Source organism: Haliaeetus albicilla, chromosome 14 (assembly GCF_947461875.1).
Source record: "Haliaeetus albicilla chromosome 14, bHalAlb1.1, whole genome shotgun sequence".
In the NCBI taxonomy this organism is placed as follows: domain Eukaryota; kingdom Metazoa; phylum Chordata; class Aves; order Accipitriformes; family Accipitridae; genus Haliaeetus; species Haliaeetus albicilla.
In genome coordinates this window covers 1,747,531-1,770,654 of record NC_091496.1, presented here as the reverse complement: position 1 = coordinate 1,770,654, position 23,124 = coordinate 1,747,531, and the positions used below count along the sequence as shown (strand labels likewise).

Genomic DNA, 23,124 nt, shown 5'->3' with positions numbered 1-23,124 from the left:
AGTGGCAGCGCCGCGGCTCAATCAGATGCCAGGCATTGAGGCGGGGAGGCGGGTCTTCCGGCGGGAGCTCCCGCGGCGGTGCGGCTCGAAGGGAGGGGGGCGACCGGCGGCGACATGATTAAGAAGTTTGACAAGAAGGACGAAGAGTCCGGTACGGGGCTGAGCGGCGGGGCGGAGGGAGCTGGGGGGGCGGGCTCAGGGGCGGGCATGGCGGCACGGCCCTGAGGGGAGGGATCGTTAGGCGCCCAGTGCGCGCCGCGGCCTGTAACGGCCGCTGAGGTGAGGGAGGGAGTAATGGCCGCTGAGGTGAGGGGGGCGTAACGGCCGCTGAGGAAGGAGGCTCCCACCTGCTTCCTGGTGCCCTGGCCTCCCTCGGAGCCTCTCCCGGCCCTTCAGGATGGCCTGCGGGTTGCAGGGCCCGCCCCGGTCCCCTGAGGCCACGCTCGGAGGGAACCGGTTCCCCGCAACCCTGCGGGCTGCAGCTGGCGTTCTCTTCCCGCCCTTGCCTTGGTGAGGAGGAACGGCGCTTGCAGGGCTCGATCGGGGTCTGCTTCTCTGCCCCGTAGCGGGGCAGCAGCCGTCCCTTGTGTTTGGGACTGTGTCAGGAGCGGTTGTGTGCATGTACCCGGCGGGCGGGAATAATCCCCATCACATTAGGTATAGAGGTGGTGAATGAAGCCATCACCTGCAGGTTTTCGCTCCACAAAATTGTCTGGAAATTAAGTTCAGGTTGCCTGCAGTAGCCGATGCCGTCTTGGATTTTCTCTTGCTGCTGCTTGGAGGTCTTCTGAGCCACAAGATGTGCCCGGCTGGGCTGAGTTTCGTTTCATTCTCAGTTTCCTTCTGCTTGGGATGTGAGAACTGAAGAATAAATGAGCCGAAAATGAAAAATTATTGCTGGAGGAAAAGGGTCAGAAGCAGTAGTGAGGGTTTGGAGGGATTTATGTGTCTGTAACGGGAGCCCTGAGAGGCGGTTTCACTGTGAATGTGGATTAGAAGGCTGGTCTCCTCTGTATGCTGCTGACAGAGAAGTGTCATCTCCAAGAAATTGATTACTCTCAACGGCTGGGTCTGGGCTGTTAAAAGACTGAGAAGTTACAGTATGGAGATAGTCTAGCGTGTTAACGATTTTGTGATGTGCAGCAGCCAGACTGTATTTGGGGTTTGCCAAGTAGCCCATTTTAGCGGTGCATTGACCGATAGATTCCTATTTCAGATCCTCAGCAGCAGCTCTTCCCTGATGTGTTCATTGTGTTCTGTGCCTAAAGGAATAAAAATAGGAGACTGGGAGAAGAAAAAAAAAAAAGAGTAAATAGCTTTATGTAAAGGAAGTATATAAGGCAAATTTACTAGTAAACACTTGTCTTCTTCCTCACCTTCTAGCTGTATTGAAAGTGCCTCCCCCCTTTTTTTTTCTGTAATTCTGAATACACAACTTAAGAAGGTGATTCAAAGCTCTTGATGGAGCGCATCAGTTATTCCAAGAGGAGTGTCACCGTAGCATTGAGGTGGTTTTGTAAAGTTTAGGGGCTGTTCCTGCATGTTCAGTTCTGTTGGTTTTTGTGAAGAATGCATTTCCTTAACTGAGAGGGCTCTTTTGTTCCTCAGGTAGTGGCTCTAATCCTTTCCAGCATTTGGAGAAGAGTGCTGTGCTTCAGGAGGTACGAATAATCATAGTATAATACTGTTTAACTTTTTTTTTTTTCAGTAAATGTTAGCAGCTTAAGGAGGTTTTACAGTACCAACTCTTGGGAAATGTGAATGCCTAAGTTCAAACAGTTAATTTAAAATCACAGGATATGTAAATTAAGTGCTCGTGAAGTTACTCTGTGAGGGGTTTATGTATGGTAATTAGATTACATGTGGCTTCTGCCTTCCATGTGGACATGCGGAATCTTAGGGTGTGCTTTCTGAAGAGTTGGCCTGCCTGTTTTCCTATGTTCATTCAGCGTACTGTGTAATAATGGGTTTTCCTGCTTCTCTTTGTGTACTCCAAGAATGATTGCAAGTGGTGAGGTGAACATGTGGTTAAATAATGGGGAATTTTGGTGGGTGCAAAGAGCTATAAGTAGGAACTTAATAATTTCAATTTTGTGTTCCTACAGACTAGTGCTAAGTAGTGGTTGGGCTACAGATGCTATGGAAAGAATTTTGTTATGCTTTTATTTTAAAGTATTTTTGCTAGTTCCAGATGGTAAACCAAGTCATCCTTTGTTCATATTGCTGCCCATCCAGCAAACTAAACATGCATGAACTGAATGACAGGAATATGCTCTCTGGGACACATTTTTAGAATGAAAAAAGTTACACAGTACTTGGTTGAAAACAAATTGCTTTACTTTTTATGGTGGAAGAGAAATTATTATGTCGGATTACACTGTAATACAGTATTTATGCTATGTTTGTAGGCACGTATCTTTAATGAGACCCCTATAAATCCACGAAGATGCCTGCACATCCTTACCAAGATTCTTTACTTGCTGAACCAGGTAACCGTAATTCCTGCCCAGCCAGAATGAATATTCCTGAGGGTAATTTTTGATAGCTTTCATTGTGAAAATAGTTTTATACCTCTTCCTGTCAGACTTGGGAGGCAGCTTTTAAGGAGATCAGAAATGGACTGTTTATGCTGTAGTATTATGTTCTCCCCTCCGACTGTGCCGCTAAGGTCACTGATATGTGTTATTGAAGCTTTTAAGACTTTTTTTTCCTGAGTGCCAAGTGAGAGCTGCTGGGTGGTCTGTGATCACCGCAGCACTGTGCAATTAAAGAGCCACTTGTGTTTGCCCAGCTAAAGTAGGAACAACTGAGGTGAGGTAAGAACATAGGCCAGGAAGTGATGAAGTGGTAGGTGTCTTTTTTGAGGGGGAGAAATTGGAAACATGAAAAGGAAGGAGATTTTCTTTAGGTATCCATATAGATCAGGTTTCCTGCATGTCAGGCAGTATTTAACATAGAGTTACGATCAGTTAGGAGGGACCTATGCTGTTCAGACTTAATTGGCACCAGTCATATTTAATTAGATCCCTTTTAAGCAAGGGGATCCTTCTGGTGAACAAGCATGACATAAAAACAACTGCTGACACACTGATGTCAAAAGGGGGAACAATGGTTACTTGACATTGTGGATGGCATTTATATTGAAATCAAGTAGATAATAGTGGTAAACTTGGCATGTACTCCCCAGGAAGCAGAACGTGAGGGAGGGACTGTTTCTCATACGAGAAAAAGTCTTCAAAGAAAAGATTCTTCGTATGTGAGTAGGTATTATAAGTGGAGGCTGAAAGGTGGAGGCAGCTGAATAATGATCGTGTTTTTTCTCTCACTTCTTGTATGCAATTTTCAGGGTGAGCACTTTGGAACCACTGAAGCCACGGAAGCTTTTTTTGCAATGACCAGATTATTTCAATCTAATGATGTAAGTACCTAGTGCTTACCACTTGCTGCCTCCCTGGTTTTGTCTGGATTTGCAGTAATTACAAAACAGTTGGATGTTGGGATGTGGGAGGAAGGCGAGGCAAGTACTTCAGAGAACAAGCTCTGCATGCAAAGTACTTGCTGAAGGCAATTCGTGGTTTGGAAACAAATGACTGGATAATAACATACGGTTACATTTGCAGGTTGGTTTTGGTGGTGGAGTGATTTTTTTTTTCCTGAGTTGAATTACGTTGTAAAGAATGTCAATAATGACAGAAAGCCTAAATATACAAATCGGTATAATTTTATGATTGTTTCTTACACTTGCAGATAATCCCCATCTGCTTAACTCAAAATAGAATTTAAAAGTTGCCAGTAGATCAAATATTGCTATTCCCTAGAACAACTTGCTATATTCATTAATCAGCATGGAGCCAAGGGATAACATCCTAAAAATGCTGGATTAGAGTTTGGACTTTGTCCAGCATAAAGTCCTTCTCTCATTTCTTTTGCAGAGAGTGTAAGAACACAGAGAAGTATGCTTCATGTGATGGGTCTTATTAATTTTTGTTAAAAATTAACTGGCACTTCAGGTTTTTAGAGATATATCTTACTCTTCTCCTGGTTTGTTCAATAATGGGCAGTAAGGCTGTTGCCCTATTATCAAACATGGTTTTGCTTGTGTGCTTCTAGCTTTGTATAGAAGTGGGGAAGAGGGTGTTCTGTTTGGATGGTGTTCAGTTTGGAGGGACTATCTGGAGGGTATTCTATTTGTTCTATCCCCTATCTGGATGAGGGGATTGAGTGCACCCTCAGTAAGTTTGCAGATGACACCAAGTTGGGCGGGAGCGTTGACCTGCTGGAGGGTAGGCTGGATCGATGGCCCGAGGTCAGCTGTATGAGGTTCAACAAGGCCAAGTGCCAGGTCCTGTCCTTGGGTCACAACAACCCCGTGCAGCACTACAGGCTTGGGGAAGAGTGGCTGGAAAGCTGCCCGGTGGAAAAGGACCTGGGGGTGCCGGTCGACAGCCAGCTGAATGTGAGCCAGCGGTGTGCCCAGGTGGCCAAGAAGGCCAACGGCATCCTGGCTTGTGTCAGAAATAGTGTGGCCAGCAGGAGCAGGGCAGGGATCGTCCCTCTGTACTTGGCACTGGTGAGGCCGCACCTCGAGTCCTGTGTTCAGTTTTGAGCCCCTCACGACAAGAAAGATCTTGAGGTGCTGGAGCGTGTCCAGAGAAGGGCAATGAAGCCGGTGGAGGGTCTAGAGCACAAGTCTTATGAGGAGCGGCTGAGGAACTGGGGTTGTTTAGCCTGGAGAAAAGGAGGCTGAGGGGAGACTTATTGCTCTCTACAACTACCTGAAAGGAGGGTGTAGCCAGGTGGGGGTTGGTCTCTTCTCCCAAGTAACAAGTGACAGGATGAGAGGAAAGAGCCTCAAGTTGTGTCAGGGAAGGTTTAGATTAGATATTAGGAAAAATTTCTTCACCGAAAGGGTTGTCAAGCATTGGAACAGGCTGCCCAGGGAAGTGGTGGAGTCACCATCCCTGGGGGTATTTAAAAGATGTGTAGATGGGGTGCTCAGGGACACGGGTCAGTGGGACTTGGCAGTGCTAGGTTAATGGTTGGACTCAGTGATCTTAAAGGTCTTTCCCAACCTAAATGATTCTATGATTCTATTTAAAAGTTTATTTAACTTTTAAGTTTATTTAACCTTTAAAACTTCTAGGAGGTGTTAATTCATAATTGCCATTGGGTTTAATGGTTTTCTGCAATACACTTTCACAGCAAACCCTTAGAAGAATGTGTTACCTTACTATCAAAGAGATGGCCAATATTTCTGAGGACGTCATCATTGTCACAAGCAGGTAGTAGAACCTACAGAAAACATAGTATCAGAGCTCTGAAACAAGTAGCTGCATCTTAATGTCTTTATTTTAGCTGCTATGATTTTCTGTAATTATGCTTTATAAAGTATAGAGCAAGGGAAAACAAGTTGTTCCATGGTACAGAGTACGTGTCACCATATGCAATGTTAATTTCTTCCTACTGTGTTGTTATGCTCTTCTAAAAAAGCAAGAGGCTTGCCTAGAGTTTATCCATCAGTTGCTACTTTGTTTTGTTGTTGGGTTTTGGGTTTTTTTGGTTTTTTAAATTATTGGTCCTTGATGATTTTGTGAAAACTTAGGCTGTGACTGCTGTTTCATTTTGCTGTCAGAGCAGTTGGGAAAAAGCAGAGCAAAGCTCAGTTCAGTCTGCCAACAGAACTATCAATTTTTTTGACTACAGAATAGACATTACAGTTGTTGCAAGAGCAAAAATTGGATCTGTGGCATGTGCTAAGCAATTGTTTTATTCTATTTTTTTTTTAAAGCTGTTCAGCAAACTAAACTTTGCTATTATCTAAATCAAAATTTCATGTGGTAGAAAGACCACCACCACCAAGGAGGAGAATGGCTGAGCTAAATAAACCAGGCCTATGGCAAAGCAGTATTTTGGACTATGCATTTTGTAATGTTCTGTATTTTCACAGAATCTGATGTTAATAATTTTCAAATAGGTAATTATTAAGAAGTTGTTTCTAGCCAATACTAGAACTTAGCAGTTACGTGGTAACAGCTGGAAGAACAGCTAAATGTGATGAGGTGAATGTCACAAAAGGGCCAAGGCATGGAGATATTAAAGAAGTCTTAACAGGGTGTCTTTGATCATTTTAGTTTGACCAAAGACATGACGGGGAAGGAAGACGTATACCGAGGCCCAGCCATCAGAGCGCTCTGCAGGATCACTGATGTAAGTACAAATCGCATCACTGTTGTGGGAGAGGTGATGAGTGTATTTAAAATAGAAAAACTACTCTCTTGCAGGATGTATTCTTATAATAGTAATGGAACTGCTGCTTTAGGGAGGACTACTCCGAAACCTCTGCAGATGTGAGGAACTCTGTGGAGCTGTAGCACTGTAAACATGGAGTTAGAAAGCAGGAACTTTGGAGCTCTAGTGTCTGATCTGAGATTGCTTTGCTGTAGACTTTGATCATGTCACTGAACCTTCAGGACTGGGCAGCTGGTACTCATGTCTCCCTTGCAGAACTACGCATTTTCAGAATTACCTCAAGATTTTTTCTGAGGGCCTTTTGAATATGCTGTGCGTATGTTTTGTCTTATACTGCTTTTATGCTCTGCTTCCAAAGTATCAACACTTTTCTTTTTCCCTTTCATAGGGTACGATGTTACAAGCCATTGAGAGATACATGAAGCAAGCCATTGTGGACAAAGTCCCAAGTGTGTCTAGTTCTGCACTGGTGTCTTCCTTAGTAAGTAAAGTAGTAGATTATTGTAAATTTGTTCAGTGTGTTGTGGCTGGGAAGGCTAGTTTGCTGCATTTGTAGCTCTGCCTGGCCTTTGTTTTGTCCTTTCTTCATCTCCTTTTCCTTTAAGATGACTCTTCTTCATTGCCTCACTGGAAAATAAGCAAAAAATAGTAGCAATGGAGTTTCCTTTGTCTCAAGCAGACTCTGTCTTCTCAAACTCCTTCCTTAACGTTTTCTTGCTGTAGGCTACATCAGTTGCAATAACTTTAAGTGCAAAGTGCTCAGTCATCTCACTATGCAGTTAGTGTAGAACATTAATTTCTCTGGGGAGGGGCCTTGTCTGTTTTGAAAAGTCAAGCACACTGATGACTGTGAAAGTGCTTATCAATTTGGTGAGAGTAAGTAGAAATAACAAGAACTAACATTGATGACTGTGAAAGAGCATATGAGTTCTGTAACAAGTAATGAAGCAGTCTGCTTTGTGCTCTGCAAAAAAACAAGTCCATGAAATTGCTGCTCTGATAAGACTGCAATTCAAGGTTATTTTTGCTAATACGTAGTAGGAGGGCAAGATGAAGAAGTTTGCTGGTTTTTTCTCCCTTGTTTATGAGAAAAGGCTGGAAGAGATCTAATTAGGTTAATACTTTTATTAAAGAGGAGAATACAAGCAAAAGCATGGTAGTCAGACTGAGATGTAAGAAAAACAGTGGTATATAGGTGCATAAGATAAAGAGACTGGCTGCATTGGTAAATCAAGAAGACAGAGCAGGAGGTAAGAGGTCCAGCTGATGCGGTGAAGTAGAGCCTGTGTTAGGACTCTGAGGGTGCAAACAAAAACAAAGCTGTATTAATACTGACAACTGCAGTCTTACTGCTGGACTAACTGTAGGCAGGTGAATTGTCCTAGTATTGTCTTCTGTCCTGTTTAAACATAAATAAAAACTCTCCAAGTTACTTTTATCTTTATTGAAACAAGTGCGTCCATACAAACTATGTATTTGGGAGTTAATCTTTGTTACTTGTAGTATGCAGCAAAGCATTAGATTGACTTGAAGTCTTTAAACTTAAAAGCTGAAAACAAGGCTCGTGGTACTTCACTGTGCTTCTAATGTTAGTTTGTCTGCAGTCTCAATTTGTGGCTTCTTCCAGCATATGATGAAGATCAGTTACGACGTAGTCAAACGGTGGATCAACGAAGCTCAAGAAGCAGCTTCTAGTGACAACATCATGGTGCAGGTATGTCTGAAGGCAGTTGCCCCAGGAAGCTCTAAACACACTACAGGGTTTTAATGGTACTCTGTGAGTTCTTAAGATAACCTTAGAAAAAGTAACTGGTTTTCCTTTTTCTCTTATTCTTTTAAAAACAAGAATTGTGACTTGAGGGAAACAACTGGACTGTTTCAAAAAAATCATGAGTATCTCCATGATCCCAATGCAAGATTCTTAATTAAAAGCTGGCTCTTTAGTGCAGTCCTCTGCCCTTACCCTGCTAACCTTCTGATCGCTGGGATGCTGCTGATTGTTTCAGTAGTTGTTGTAGAAGGGCTTGGAATCTGAGTTTTCAAAAAGCTTAAGAAATGATCTTGCTGCCTCCCAGAACACCAGCATCTCTTGTCTTGGCCTTCAGAAAATTTGCCAATTGCTACAGGGATTAGCCCAAATATCAGTAAGATATCCACATTAGCAAAATCTTTGCACAAATACTCCAAACAGCTGTGGAAATGAAAGTATTCTGTATGTTCAGTCAGTGTTACAGACTAACGATGAGAAACAAGTCTGCAAAATCAGCTTTGTTCTTGCCCAGTTAGCAGCTTCATTAAGCCTTACTGTGAATCAGTCTTATGGCAAAAAAACCCAAAACAACTTGGCAAGCAACTAGAAATGTCGCTTTGTACTTTCACCGTAAATGTCTCGAGGATTTTTGTAAGGTTAGCTATCATTTAAAGGCCTTGGGATATCCTGGATGTCGAGTGTACTAGAAATGCAAGTGTTATTGTGCAGCATAATTTAGTGAGCTGAAGCCTTTGAAGTTCTGACATTTAATGGGGAGAAAAGGGAGTAAACTAACTTCATGGCTCTTTTTGATCTTCAGAAATATGTTGAGGCTGTCTTATGGTGGACAGGAAGGGGAAGGAAATACTGCAGATCTTTGTAACTTAGGAAACTCGCATCATTTGAGGTTAGGTGTTTCTGCTAGGAAACAGTGATTATTAGCCCTCTTATGTCTTACAGTCTGGCTTTTCCAACTGCAGTGTGTATTCAATACCCACACATCTATTTCTGATTTCCTAGTATCATGCTTTGGGGCTGCTCTATCACCTTAGAAAAAATGATCGCCTTGCGGTTTCCAAGATGCTGAATAAGTTCACTAAATCTGGACTGAAATCCCAGTTTGCGTACTGCATGCTGATCCGAATTGCAAGCAAACTCTTGAAGGAATCTGATGAGGGGTAAGTAAGAGGCAGCATGTGGATTACAAAAAAAGAATTATAGTTTGAGGTAAATGGTAGCTAGGAAAGTTGTTTGTTTTTAAAGTTTATGGAAATCTACACCCAGAACTAGTGTTAAAAGTAAAATACAGGTAGAAGCAGAATGCTAGACTGAACTGAGTGGTGGTACGCATGGCAGTTGTGTGGTGGGGTTTGGATTTTTTTGGTGCCACACCACCAAAACTTAGCTGAGAGTAGGATTAAAACTGCAGAATAATCTCTGGAGAGGTTTTGTACTTTGTCTAGTTAGATGCATTTCAAATGCAATAAGGTTCTGCCTGTATTGTGGGGATATAAACAAAAGGATCTTTCCTATTGTGATCTCTCATACTAGCAGAGGAGGGTATAGTTATCTGAGAAACTCACCTCGTGATGAAATTCTTCTATCAGTGGGAATTTTTGTTAATAGTAAAGTATTTATTTCTAAAATGCAGCATTTCTAGCTTGAAGAAGATAACATAAAGACAACTAGAATAACAGTAAATAGCAAGTTTAGAGCTCAAGTATGAGTTGAGCAATATGGTGGTGTAGGAAACAGGAAAGTCAGTGCATTAGCTGTGCTTTCTGTCAAGTTCTCAGAAATGCAGTGTTAGTGGTTTGTACATAATTCAGCATCAAGCTGTGAAACGTCTCTGTTTGTAGCCATGAAAGTCCACTGTTTGACTTCATTGAGAGCTGTCTGCGGAATAAGCATGAAATGGTTATTTACGAAGCTGCTTCTGCAATCATCCATCTCCCAAACTGCACAGCCAGGGAGCTGGCACCGGCTGTTTCAGGTTGGTCATAGAGTCCTTTGTGCCATTGATGCAGCTCAAAGAAAGGGTGGAAAAACATGTCAGAGACAATACAGCATAACTAAAATACTGGACTCAAAACCTGAATTTTCTGATTGTCCCCAGGTTAGAGGGCTTTTGGATCCCCAGCACATTGATCCCATTTCCCCATTTCATCCAGGGCTTTAGAGAATGGGCACTAGAGGTGGCTGCAGGAAGTTGGGGTGGAAGGGAAGGTAGAGGAGAACTTGATAGCATAGATGTGCCACAGAAAACTATGCAACCCACCTATATTGATACAAGATGAACAACGGGAGGTTATTTTTAACTTGCTTGTGAAGCTAGTGATAAATTATGCATAGAGCTGCATGAATATTTAGCAGCACACAGTTGAATGTGGACACATTAGACTTTCCTCTCTATTCCCTTTCTTTGAAAGAGACCATATCTGGTTTTCTGCTGTGGTGAATTCTGACTAAACTATTTGCACCTCTCAATACCAAAGTGCTGGCACAAGGCAGTTTCCTTTTCCTCATCTGGTGTGGTCATGAGGGCTCTCACCTTCTGCTCCTCAGACATTACAGGTGCCTAGAGCTGCAGTACTGGGAGCTGGTTTTTGTTAAACAGTCTCTACTCTGTAACATTTTGTTTTGAGTTACTCCTCTTCATTATATATTTTCTTTATTTTCAGTGCTGCAGCTTTTCTGTAGTTCTCCCAAACCTGTCTTGAGATATGCAGCTGTACGGACCCTTAATAAAGTGAGTGCTTCCAAAACCTTCTAAACAAGCATAAATCTCTGAGCATCAGAGGAAGCTAGACTTCAGTGCCTAATGGTGTGTTACTTAATGTAGAGTGACTGCTCTTACGATTATTGTATTTGGAAATACTTCATGCTGGGGAATTGGCTTTTCCATTCCAAATCTTCTGGTGTGACAGAAATCTTTTCTGCACTCAAGCTATGTTTGCTCATTTCTGGACCACAGGGCTATAACAAGCTGTAGTTGGATAACTTGTAAGCTTTCAGCTGTAAGGAAGCAGAGTCCCAGATATTTAATACTGCTAAAAGTGTGAATAGGATGTGTGTGAAGGAAATAACATCCTGATTTCAAAGCTGCACGCTGCAACAGAAGCAGTTTGTGACTGTCAAACCCATGAGCTGTAACTTACAGTTAGAGGAGTTCATTTGAAGTGCTGAGACAAAAGAACTTGAGCTTTGATTGCATCCTGCCAGCAGTCGTGTGATATAGGTTTAGTTGCAGTCCTTACAGAACAGAGCAGTACTTGGGGGAGCAGGGGAAGATTTAATCTTTGCCCCACCGAAAGCTTTGAATTGTAGGATGTTATTGCCCCCATATAATTTTGGAATCTTTTCCTTTACAGGTGGCCATGAAGCATCCATCTGCAGTCACTGCCTGCAACCTGGATCTGGAAAACCTCATCACTGACTCCAATCGTAGTATCGCTACCCTTGCCATCACCACCCTGCTGAAGACAGGCAGTGAGAGCAGTGTAGACAGGCTCATGAAACAGATCTCTTCCTTCGTGTCAGAAATATCAGATGAGTTTAAGGTGTGGCATTGGAGGCCTCTGCTCTGTCCAGCTGCAGGTTTTTCTCCCATTCTTGTTATTATGAAGCTTTTCCCATTTGTTAATCCTTCAGTGACTATAGTCTGATAGAGCAAAGCCAGCTTGAAATTCAGAAGGTGGAGTCCTCTGATTTCCAACTTAAATAGACCGTGTCATCTCCTCCCACCACTCCAAGAAAGGATAAATGTCGTTTGGTGGATTCCTGGCTCCTGTGCAATATCCTGCAAAACCTTGTACTGCCTTCTGGTTTGCTCTTTGGAGAGGAAGAGGGATTTTAACTGTTTTGATTGAGTCTGTATCACTTCAGTCTGATACATAGTTAGGAAACAGCACGAACTGTAAATTTCTATCTAATTTGTCAAGTTTAGTCACTATGAACTCAGGTAGTAACTTGGTTAAGGATGGTAGGTCACTGGTACCTGTCCCTTTTACACCCTAGAGTTACCTTAAGGAGCATAGCATGTCTCTACAAAGTCAATGTCTGCTAGTGTATAGTGGTCTTAAGTTCTTGTTTTTATGAGAAAAGGAAATACATATTAGACAAGCTTAAAATTGCAAAGAGTTTTAATGACAGAATGTAACTAGTTAAGTTAGAATTAGGTCAGGATAGTCACAGGGCAGAGGAAGGGGGGGAAGCCTTTGAATTAATGTAGTCTGTCATAAATTACAGTCCTTCTAGCAGAGCCAGGTCTTGCAGCATGCTAGCGCAAGGTTGTTAACACACTCGTGCTGAGAGTCCGCCACCTGATTTTATCCTCTGATACATGAATTTAATCTATCAAGTTGACAACTTGAGATAGTAAGAAGCCTGTATTTTTTCATGGAAAAATAAATGCACATGACTAACGTCCTTCTCTGTTATTTTGCAGGTAGTGGTAGTACAGGCTATCAGTGCTTTGTGCCAGAAATACCCTCGGAAACACAGCGTCATGATGACCTTCCTCTCCAATATGCTCAGGGATGATGTATGTGTGAAACTTTCTTTGTGTAGTAATTGGCAGGTAGCTCTGATAAATGGTATGAAGGGTCTCTTCTGTCTAACATCAGTGTGTACACAGCAATGATGGGGCCTGACTGATTAGCAAGACCTTGCTGATCTCATGGGTTGGACCTGCCTGAAATGTGCTTATGAATGTGCTTAGAGCTGGTACATCAAAAACTGATTCTGAAGAGATGCTCAGATGATGTGCCTATATGGGTCAGAGGGGACTGGAAAGACCCTGTTAGGTCATCCAGCACCCCTTCTCTTTTCTCTTTATGTACAAATGCTTGTTTTTCTCAATGGAAAGAATTAATTGAAGCGTGAGGGGAACTGAGCAGCGCTGTGGACTGAGCTCCGCCTGCCGGGTCAGTATCCTTGATTTTCCTTTCCCAGGGTGGCTTTGAGTACAAGCGAGCCATTGTGGACTGTATAATCAGCATCATTGAGGAGAATCCTGAGAGTAAGGAATCGGGCTTGGCTCACCTCTGTGAGTTCATTGAAGACTGCGAACATACTGTCCTAGCCACAAAGATCCTGCACCTGCTGGGAAAAGAGGGGCCGAGAACTCCATCCCCATCCAAGTACATCCGCTTCATATTCAACAGGGTGGTGCTGGAGAACGAGGCTGTGAGGGCCGGTAAGTTCAGCTCACATGCTTGACGGTTTCATGTCTGAGCTCTGCTGGAAATCTCAGAGCTGAAACTGGGTTTGGGCGTGGGAGGCAATGGTTACTCCACAGGCACTGCAAAGATCTAGCCCTTCTATGCGTCAGCTGTGAAGGTGATTTTTATCCTGTAGTGTGTTTAAACTCCTCATATCATCTTAGCATCAGCACTTGGTCCTTCTGCTTCACAGAACATAAGCAATATATTAGCTTTCTAGTCCCTTCTTTGAATGCCTCCTAGAAGTCGAGAGGTAATACATGAGGAGAGGATGCTGTTAGTTCCCATAATTGTCTACTATAGACTATTGTCTCTGTGGAAATCTCTCTCACAACATAAGGATTCCTCCTTGGAAGCGTGTTGCAGACTGATATTTCCTTCCTGCAGAGCCTTTACAACAAACTCTTTAGAGTGTTCAGCCTATTTTCATACTTGGGACTTGGCATTGGAGTGATATCAGCATCGGCTTGATCTCTTTTGTGTTAGAAGAGGAAGTACTGCTGGGAGAGAGGAAGGAGAAGGAACTCACAAATACAGTATGGTCCAGATTGCATTTAACTTTTCGTGACAGCTCTTTTGGACACAGTTTTCCTAACTGTGACCTGGGAGCACATGAAGAGCATCCCCCACAGAGTGTACAATGTCTAGAAACTTTGTTGTTTTAAAAATACGGGTTCTTTTTTAAGCACCAAGGGCATAAAGCTTGTACTTCCTTATAGAGCTTTCTCTTCTTCCTACATGTGGAATTTCTTCAAGCTGATGCTGTGCTGAAATTAGATTAATTTGGAGAGGCAGCTCTAAGTGGCTGCTGAGGGGTTTCAGCTCCTTGCAAAGTCACTGGATGCAGTCTGGCCCTGGTCACCACTGGATGCATGTCACCCCTGTGTGTGAAAAACAGATTTATCTGGGGTTGTGAGCTACAGCTAATGGCAGAGGGGGCAACAACGGGAATAAGCCATGGAGCTTGAAGTAACGTTATCCGATAAAGAGTTCTCCGAGAACAGAGTTGCAGGGCTGTTAAGCTGGTCTTGTTCTGTTATTCCCTGACATGAAACTATTTCTGTTTGAAAATATGGAAATAGTTTAGTCTTTCCATAACACTGAGAAGTTTATGATGTGGAAGAGAAAACCTGTGTAAATTGGAACTTCAGGACAACAGTATGCACCATGAGAATTTGTTTGCATATAGCTTGGGCACCTCTGACATCTCCCTGTTTTCTTTTCTAGCTGCTGTAAGTGCGCTAGCGAAGTTTGGTGCCCAGAATGAGAATCTTCTTCCGAGCATCTTGGTGCTTTTGCAGAGGTGAGTGGGTATGGCTGTGCATGTGCTAAGCTTGTTGGTGATGCTGGGCAGTCTGTCTCCACAGGAGAAGCAATGTCAGACCAGGTCAGAACTTGCACTGGGGTTGTCACAACATACCAGTTGAGGAGTCGGGAGATGGCTGTCTTCCACCCTTCCTTCCTGGCTGGAGGGAGCATAGCACTGCTGGAGATAAGCGAATGAATGAAAGATGTGATTAGTCATAAAACATCTGATAGTAATCTGGTCTGAGAACACTCTTCAGTGGGTAATAAATCTCCAGTGTTTTAGTACATTTTTTGCCTCCCTTGAGGCAAGAAAATATATTTTCATGTTACTTATAAATAACATTTCTGTATGGCTGAGTAGTGATCTCGGGTGTTCCCATTTCACAGGTTCGTGTCTCTTGTTAAGACTATTCAGCCTCCTTAAATTGTCTGTACCATGAATGTCATGTTCTTCATTTGTATAGCACTATAGTGTAAACCTATGCCATGTCTGACCTCTGTGGTGAGAGGAATAATTCAAGTTATGAAGTGCTTCAGGCAGAAGGCAGCCTCAGTGTAGGTGCAAGTGAATTACAACTGCAAGAAGTCACTGGAGCAATACAAGGAGGGAGAGAGAATCTCGCTGTATAAACCACCTGCTATAATTGAAAAACTAGGTGAATACTTGAGCACACACACATTTTTTCAGTCTGAAATAGAAAGCAGCTTTAACATGTTTATTTTTGTAATCTATTTCTTCTGCCTTTTTCTATTGTGAAAGAATGCTGTAAAAAAAAAAAAAAAAAAGTGCAACCACATGGTGCCCATCAGAATTATTAGCCATAAAATGTGGGTGTATAATATAGCAAGTGTGCATGGTGTTAACAATTTACATACACATATCCTTTAATCTTAGTTTTCTGATGTGACACCTGCATATAAACTTCAAGTTAAACTTCAACTACTGTATTGTATGAACACTCTTTTTGCATAATTTGAAAATCTATTGAGGGCGCTCAGACTATCATTGCAGTATCAAGTCCAATCTTCTCAGTGCTGTTTTTTAGCTCAGCTCTCATGATGTCCTGAGCTGGCTGACTGCTGTCCTCTTGTTCCCCAAAACAGGTGCATGATGGACAGCGATGACGAAGTTCGGGACAGAGCAACGTTCTACTTGAATGTACTGCAACAGAGACAGATAGCACTGAATGCTGCCTATATTTTTAATGGTCAGTGACAGAAAGGAAAGAAGTCTGAGCTGTTATTTCACATTCTGTATTATGGGTGGGCTTTTTTGATGTAAGAGTAGTTTTCTGTAATGTAACTTGGGTCAGAATAACTAGAAAGGACAGAGCTGTGTGTTTTTTCTGGCCCTAGCATTCTCCTGTGAAGTACTTGTGCTAACTGAGAATGGTAGATTTAGCAAAATATGAAAAGGATTGTCTAGGAAGTGGAACAGGAGTATGGGATGGGCTTTTTTTATCATCACCTCTTCCTTCACTTGGGACAATTTTCTTAACCTTTGCTCCATCTTCTCCATTCCAAAATGAGGGTGACGCATTTTGTTGCAAGGACTGATTATGAAAGTGTTTTATTGTCTGTAGTTGAAAGTTTACACAAGCAGAGTATTTAACATATTTAAGACTACTGCAAGAGAACTTTTCTTGAGTGAACTGTTTAGACTGCAGTACCCTCTGGAATGGCAACTTTCTGTGTCCTCTTCAGAGCAGGTCTTTTTTTATCCTACCCAGTATCTTAGCATGTGTGTGTGTTTACTGAGAAATGAAAGTGCTTTAACTAGCTTTTTATTAGCCAAAGTCCAAAATGTATCTCTCTAGCTGTAAACTCTAGATTCTTCACAGGAGTTTTTCTCTGCAGCCTGAACCAATGGACGGGATACAGAGAAGAGCTCTTTAAATAATCTTCCTTGTTTATATCTCAAGAGGAAGGTAACCGAGACACAGGGAAGTTTTTCAGACTCTGGCATCTTGCTGCTTTTGGTGCAGTGGGCAATCCAAATTCGCACTGTTCAGTTGTGAGCCCTATATCCTAGTGCCTGTAGGCCTCGTGACAGTTCCTGCTATTAAAACTGAATTTTTCTGTCTGTGCTTCTGCTTTGCAGGCTTGACCGTCTCTGTTCCTGGGATGGAGAAAGCCCTACACCAATATACATTGGAGCCTTCTGACAAACCTTTTGATATGAAAACAGTTCCACTGGCTACTGCACCAGTCTTTGAACAGAAAGCAGGTAACACTTGGGCTTCATTTAAATAGGCTGTAGGCAGGCTATAAGCATTCAGGTTGCTGTAATGATACTTGACGTCTGTAAACTGGCTGCCATCCTAGTAGGGTCAGGCCAAGACTGGAGGTGGCTCAGCCAAATGCCATACAGGTTACAGTGTCACTGGCTTTGCAGAAGCAAGCCTAGCTGATCTTCACAGGTAAAGGAAGACAGCACTTCTTCCAAAGGAATATGGGTTGGCAAGAATGGCATTATTCATTCTGCTAATCTTGCTCTCAGAGAGGAGTTTGTACATAATCAGAATTTATTAGTTCATAGATGTTTGAAAAAAGTACATTCCAGAAGTGCTTAGTCACTCCTCTGGCTTTCTTCCATGTTCTTGCACAATTCTTGCATTTTGACATTGCATAACTTTTTAAGAAAAGGTTGTTTGGTTTTGGGGGTTTTTTTTAATCCCTTCTCCTCCTTCTTCCAGCTTTTTTTGCTGGCTATTCTGAGCTAAAGTGTGGTTTCTTCATCATTACTAAACACCTCTCCTCTCCTTACAATCCAATATTGCCTCACAGAAGATATTTCAGTGTGTGTGAGAGGAACCAGGCTGGCAATGGTTTGCAGCAGAATGTGTGAAACACTATAGGTTAAGGAATTTTTAGTGGAGATACAACGGCACTTAAAACTCCTGCATGGTGTAGTTGATAGCACAGTGTCTTTGCTTTTTTCTTCACAGAGATTGCCCTAGTGACCAGCAAGCCTGAGAAGGTTGCTCCTTCACGTCAGGATATATTCCAAGGTATGCGAGATCGACCAGTGGGTCTCTAGCACTTGAAGTGTTGGGATGATTGCCACAGGTCAGGTGGGAGCAATGAACGAGCCTGTCACTAAGTGTCTGTCATCTTCTTTAACTTTCTGCACAGAACAACTGGCAGCCATTCCAGAGTTTAAGAGCTTGGGTCCGTTATTCAAGTCTTCAGAACCAGTGCAGCTCACAGAAGCAGAAACAGAGTATTTTGTTCGTTGTATTAAACACGTGTTCACAAATCACATTGTTTTCCAGGTAAGAGAAGTTACACGCTTTTGCCAGGGTGCAATAGGAGTTGGCCCTCAACTGGGTGTAGCATAAATAGTGTTGTTGCTGTGCCCCGGAGAGGACAGCTTCTCTCTTAAGGGAGTTGCTAGGTAGAGTGAAAAGGCTGTGTACTGCTTGCCTCAATGATCAAAAAAGGATGGGGGTTATGATCCCATCTGTTAAAGAATTCTAGTAAAATTGGGGAAAAGAGCCATTCAGTGAGAACAGCAGGTTTTATCAAGGATGCAGGGTGTCTGCTGTATGCCGTGGAGTATTGTAGCTGATTTGGGGAAAAATTCTTGATTAGAAATGTTTCTTCTGTGTTCAAGTCTCTTTCAATTTATTCTTCTGCAGTTTGATTGCACAAACACATTAAATGATCAGCTATTAGAGAGAGTCACTGTGCAGATGGAGCCATCGGACGCTTACGATGTGATCTGTTGCATCCCAGCGCCCAGCTTGGCTTACAACCAGCCGGGCATGTGTTACACCCTCGTCCAGATTCCCCAGGATGACCCCACTGCAGGTACCCATTGGGAGGGAGTAGTTCTGCATTGCAAATCCCTCAAATGAAGTTTTTGGAGAACACATAATAAAATGTTTACGGTGTGGGATTTGGCGAGTGTATACTGAGATTCTAGCACTGTTTCTTTCTCTTGTGTCACATGTGCTGGTTTTTATGTAGAACCTGTGTTTGTGCAAAACAGTATGCACGCTTTTTACAAAATACCCACTTTTTAAATAATCAGTGGTAATGGATGATTAAAAATGGGATGTTAGAGGATTGGAGAGCATGCAGGTAATAGAGGATAGGTATTAGAGGAAATGGAATTTACTACTTTGAATCAATGAAAGGAGCACCTTTGAAAACATGGATGTTTGTTGGTAGCATTCAAGAACAGAATCAGTAAAAGGAAAATGCAAATAGGAGAAAAATATTAGTAGTTTGGGCCTCTACATATTTGACTAATGCAATTTTTCCTCTCTCTAGAGAATTAGAATCAACTATGAAATGTAGGAATGAGATATTTTCTTGAGCATAAAACTTCCCTTTCTTACTATTCACACCTGAAAGAAACTCCATTGGATTTGCAGTTGGTTTAACATGACTCAGTTCATCAGTGGGGTGAAGTTCTTGGTTATTGCTTTAATACCAGGAAAGATTAGAACTAGTCTGAATTCCCTGAACTGTGATTTTTGGATCATAATCCACTTGTCAGAAACCCTTGCAGAGTTCCTTCTGGTAGCTAATGCTGACTGGATCTCACTGCAGCGCTCTGCAAGTCAGCAGGCCTGTGTTTGTAACACTGTGACCCTGGCATGCTCCTCTTCCGAGATCCTCTTTTGGCCACGGCCATGTCTATATCTTCTGGGGCAAAGCTGATGTACATTCTTTCTGGTCCCTTTTTGGGAAATGAGGGCTCAAGCAGAAGGAACTGCACCACTAACCTATACAGGCTTTTTCTGTCCTCCCCAGTTGCTTGTACTTTCAGTTGCACAATGAAGTTCACTGTTCGAGACTGTGACCCAAACACAGGTGTGCCAGAAGAAGATGGCTATGACGATGAATATGTGGTAAGTTCAAGACCTGGGGTTTTTTTCCTTGTCACTAATTCTGAATACACATGGCCATTGGATTGACAGTTTCCTTGCAGATCTGAAGCTGGTAGGAGAGAATGGCAGGCCTGCCTGAAACAACATTTCCAAAATACTGTAGCTTGTAACTTTAGATCCTTCCCCAAAACTTTGCTTCTGCCAAAAGTTAGTTTAGCTTTAGTGCCCTATGGAGATAGATTTGTGGGGACAGACAGGAGGGAAGGAATAACTTCCATTGTCTGTTTTCAGGACTGTGGCCCAATCTTTCTTTCCATCCCAAGCATTTGCACTTCTGTTTATTGGGTTCGTGTTACCAATCACTGAAATACAAGTCAGATCTCAGGAAAGTGCCTGTCTCTTGGGCTTGGAGGAAGTAAAGGCTCCTTCTGGATTCTGAGAAAGTGTCTCTCCTCAGATGCCCAGTAAGGGCTAGAATGGGCTTTGACTCACAGAGTGATTGCCCCTTTTTCTGCTCTCCTTTAGTCTCACAGATGTTTTTGTGTAAATGTTTTTAAGCTTTACAGATGACCACCATAAACACTATATTTCCTCTCTGCTTTTTAGATGCTATTATTATGTGCTTCTCCTGAAATGAAAGCCAGGCATGTCAGAATTGTCTTGGCAAAATCCTGCTGTCTTTGTCTTTCTTTCCCTTTCTAAGATTAGGATCATTTCTGTAACTGCCAGCTGAAAATCTCCCTTGCTTTTCTGTCAGTTGGAAGATTTGGAGGTGACTGTGTCTGATCACATTCAGAAGGTTTTAAAGCCTAACTTCGCAGCTGCGTGGGAAGAAGTGGGAGATGACTTTGAGAAAGAAGAAACCTTTGCACTTAGTTCAATTAAAACCCTTGACGGTGAGATGATCTCTCCTCGTTTATTGGTGACCCACATAGTAATCCCAGTAAATCTGCCGTGCTGGGGATATATTTAGTGTGGTAGGAGGAGAATTTGGTGCCTTCCAATGTGACATTATGTCCCAGCAACAAGGCTTTGTGTTGCAATGTTGGGATTATAGTGAGTGGAAGCTTGGCAGTGCTCTCTTGCTTGAGGCTGGTTGAAGGGAGGGGTACATTCCTAGACTGTTAAGACAGCAGAAGGGACATGGCAAGGTAGATGTGGTGGTGGGGCTGCAACCAAGGTAATGAATGGAAATGGTTAAGCCACATGGGTGCTTAGAAAATGTTCTTTGATTGTAAACAAGTTCTCACAGAAAGCTTGGCACCAACCTGGAGGTAATTTTCCTCTTCAATCTCTGAATGCAGAAGCTGTCAATAACATCATCAAGTTCTTGGGCATGCAGCCCTGTGAGAGATCAGATAAAGTGCCAGAGAACAAAAATTCTCACACGCTCTACTTAGCTGGTAAGTATTCATGCTATTGAACTTGATGTTTCCATGTCGCTGTAGATTTTTACAAAATGAAGGAAAATCAGTTAGGAGATTCTGCTCTTATTTCAAGGGTTTTTTCCTCTGTAGAAAGCTGAAGTGAACAAGCAAGTTGAATGCAGCTGCTGCTAACCTGGAGCCCACTGTTGCAGGAGTACTCAGGCTTGGTTCTGTGTCTCCTGGAATGGAGGTATTCTACATAGAGGAATTGTAGTTAATCCTTTGAATGGAGAAATTCTAGAGCAGACACCTAACTAAATTCCTTGCCTGAGGTTATCTCAGAAGGGGGACCATCTTGTTTTCAAGTTCCTGTCACTAAAGACACATCCTGATTTGGCCTGCAGTACCCACAACTTCTTGTTTGGTGACTGTGCTCCAGGCTTACAGTTTTGTGCAATCCCTGGAAGTGAAGTGCTCTACAAAACTTTGTTGCAGTTGTTCATTGCAGTTTTGTTTTAATATGACTGAAGGGTCGGATCTCAATTTATTTCAGAGGCAGAATTGGTAACTCCAGGTCTGTCTGCATAGTGAAGTTGAAGTGGGACTGGAGGTGGCTCATCCTGCAGTCTGAATTGCCTCCAGGAGTGCTACTTCCAAGCCCTCTAGCAGAAGCATAGGAGGGCTATTCCTCCCTTAACAGCAAGGGCACTGAACCAATGGACTGTGCCTTCATGGCAGAACTACAATGTGTTGCCTTTTCAAACTGGAAGTGAGCTTCAGCTACCCACTTTCTAGTTTCTACCTATTTTAATCAGCCTAGCCCTCCAGCAGCACTTGCTGACTGTGTTTAACTAGGACAGTATCTGTTACCTTCAGTCTTGGCCTCAAGAGCTTGGCCGATTTGGGAGTTTTGTTGGGTTTTTTGTGGGTTTTTTTGGTCATTTCCCCCCTCTCTGCAACTGGCCATAGACTGAATCTGTCTTGCATACCAGGTTGTTGGCTCCTGAGTTAGGACTAGATCACTGAGCCTCTCTCACAGTAATCTCTCAAATGTTCCTTTGTCTGCAGGTGTATACAGAGGCGGCTGTGATGTGCTGGTAAGGTCCAGGCTTGCACTAGGAGATGGCGTGACCATGCAGGTGACGGTTAGGAGCAAGGAAGAAACGCCAGTAGATGTCATCCTGGCTTCTGTAGGCTGAGTGTTACAGCACATCGACTGTGGTGGAAATCTCCTTTGCAAGCACCAGTTGGCTATTTGCCAGATATCAAGCAGCCTGTCTGTCCTTCTGCATGTAGTTTTATTCCTCAATTTGGTAAATATTTTGTATGATGTTACAGTAGTGGCAATAGTGGCTGGCTGGTACTGAGCCTTTCCCATGTCCCTTCCCTCATTGTCACTTCAGCATTCCCGTCTAACTTATTGCATCTCTGGCCACTTGCAGTAGAGCAGGGAACATAAAAGATGCAGGTGGTAAGAAAATGGAATCAGACTTTTGTCAAAACTGATTTTTATTAACAGAAAATAAACACTGGTCCAAGTGGTGGAATTCATATTAATTACTGTTAATAAAATAGAAGTTTCTTGTTCTAATTCTGTCTGCTTCACTACAGAAAAAGTAGCCCATAATGGCTGTTTACTCAACAGAAGCCCCTTATTCTTAAAGGGATGCTATTAAATTTCAAACATAAGCAGTTAAAAACCACACAAAATCTGCACTGTCTGCCAAACTGCAAATTTACGTCTTAATGATTGTCTCCTTTGTTCTGCACAGAAAAATCAATGTGCAGAGAGAGAGATTAAAATTCACCTATCAAGGCATATTCAGTTCTCTGAGTCTTATGTCAGAAAATACCAAACAACAGTTCAGCCTTTTCCTGGGCTCAAAGATGTGAAACATCCTATATCAAAAGTTGGGAAGAGGGGGAAGGAGGGACCTTGCAGCAACTTCCTTTTGAGAAGTTCTGCCTCTCTCTGCTGATGAACTGGTGTTTCTTTAGTTATCAAGTCAGGATGAGGAAGGAAGGAATACTACTTTAATGCTAATTTAAACACTTGTCCTAAGTCCCTGTGGCTCAGATAGATAGCTATTGCTCAGAAGAACACCTTGGCTTTTGCTAGTGCCAGTATTGCATATTGAGCTTGCTCTAGTGAAATGGGTACAAGGCTGCCCTGGTAGAACTGTGTGCTGCAGCCAGGCTTTGGCGAAGCTCCTGAGATAGTCCCAGGGGTGTAGTGTCAGTGAGCAGCTCTGCTTGTTGAACTGAAAATCAGAGAAACAAGGGATGTGGTAAAAACTTGATGGTTAGAGCTTGTCTTTGGGTAACCGGCCATTAAAAAGAGATTACTGAAGACATAATTACAGTGCTTAAATTCCTCTTTATGGGTG

The 23,124-nt window shown here is 42.6% G+C and overlaps 1 protein-coding gene across 1 annotated transcript; it reads left to right on the top strand.

The window, feature by feature from the left end:
* On the top strand, positions 1 to 22,328 carry COPG2 (COPI coat complex subunit gamma 2). The gene is made up of 24 exons (XM_069801495.1): positions 1 to 151; positions 1,609 to 1,661; positions 2,409 to 2,489; positions 3,347 to 3,418; positions 5,203 to 5,282; positions 6,132 to 6,207; positions 6,638 to 6,730; positions 7,877 to 7,963; positions 9,020 to 9,177; positions 9,859 to 9,992; positions 10,681 to 10,748; positions 11,371 to 11,559; positions 12,447 to 12,542; positions 12,953 to 13,196; positions 14,449 to 14,524; positions 15,634 to 15,737; positions 16,631 to 16,756; positions 17,478 to 17,540; positions 17,665 to 17,804; positions 18,171 to 18,342; positions 19,294 to 19,391; positions 20,128 to 20,266; positions 20,675 to 20,773; positions 21,806 to 22,328. The coding sequence occupies exons 1-24, from the start codon at positions 115 to 117 to the stop codon at positions 21,934 to 21,936; spliced, it is 2,616 nt and encodes an 871-aa protein (XP_069657596.1). The 5' UTR covers positions 1 to 114; the 3' UTR covers positions 21,937 to 22,328.
* The last annotated feature ends 796 nt before the right edge of the window (positions 22,329 to 23,124 follow it).

Bases quoted from the DNA above. Each gene is read 5' to 3' on its own strand.
- COPG2 (XM_069801495.1), top strand. From the start codon at position 115: ATGATTAAGAAGTTTGACAAGAAGGACGAAGAGTCCG. The intron at 14,525-15,633 runs GTGAGTGGGTAT...TCCCCAAAACAG, and splicing joins ATCTTGGTGCTTTTGCAGAG to GTGCATGATGGACAGCGATG. The intron at 19,392-20,127 runs GTAAGTTCAAGA...CTTTTCTGTCAG, and splicing joins GCTATGACGATGAATATGTG to TTGGAAGATTTGGAGGTGAC.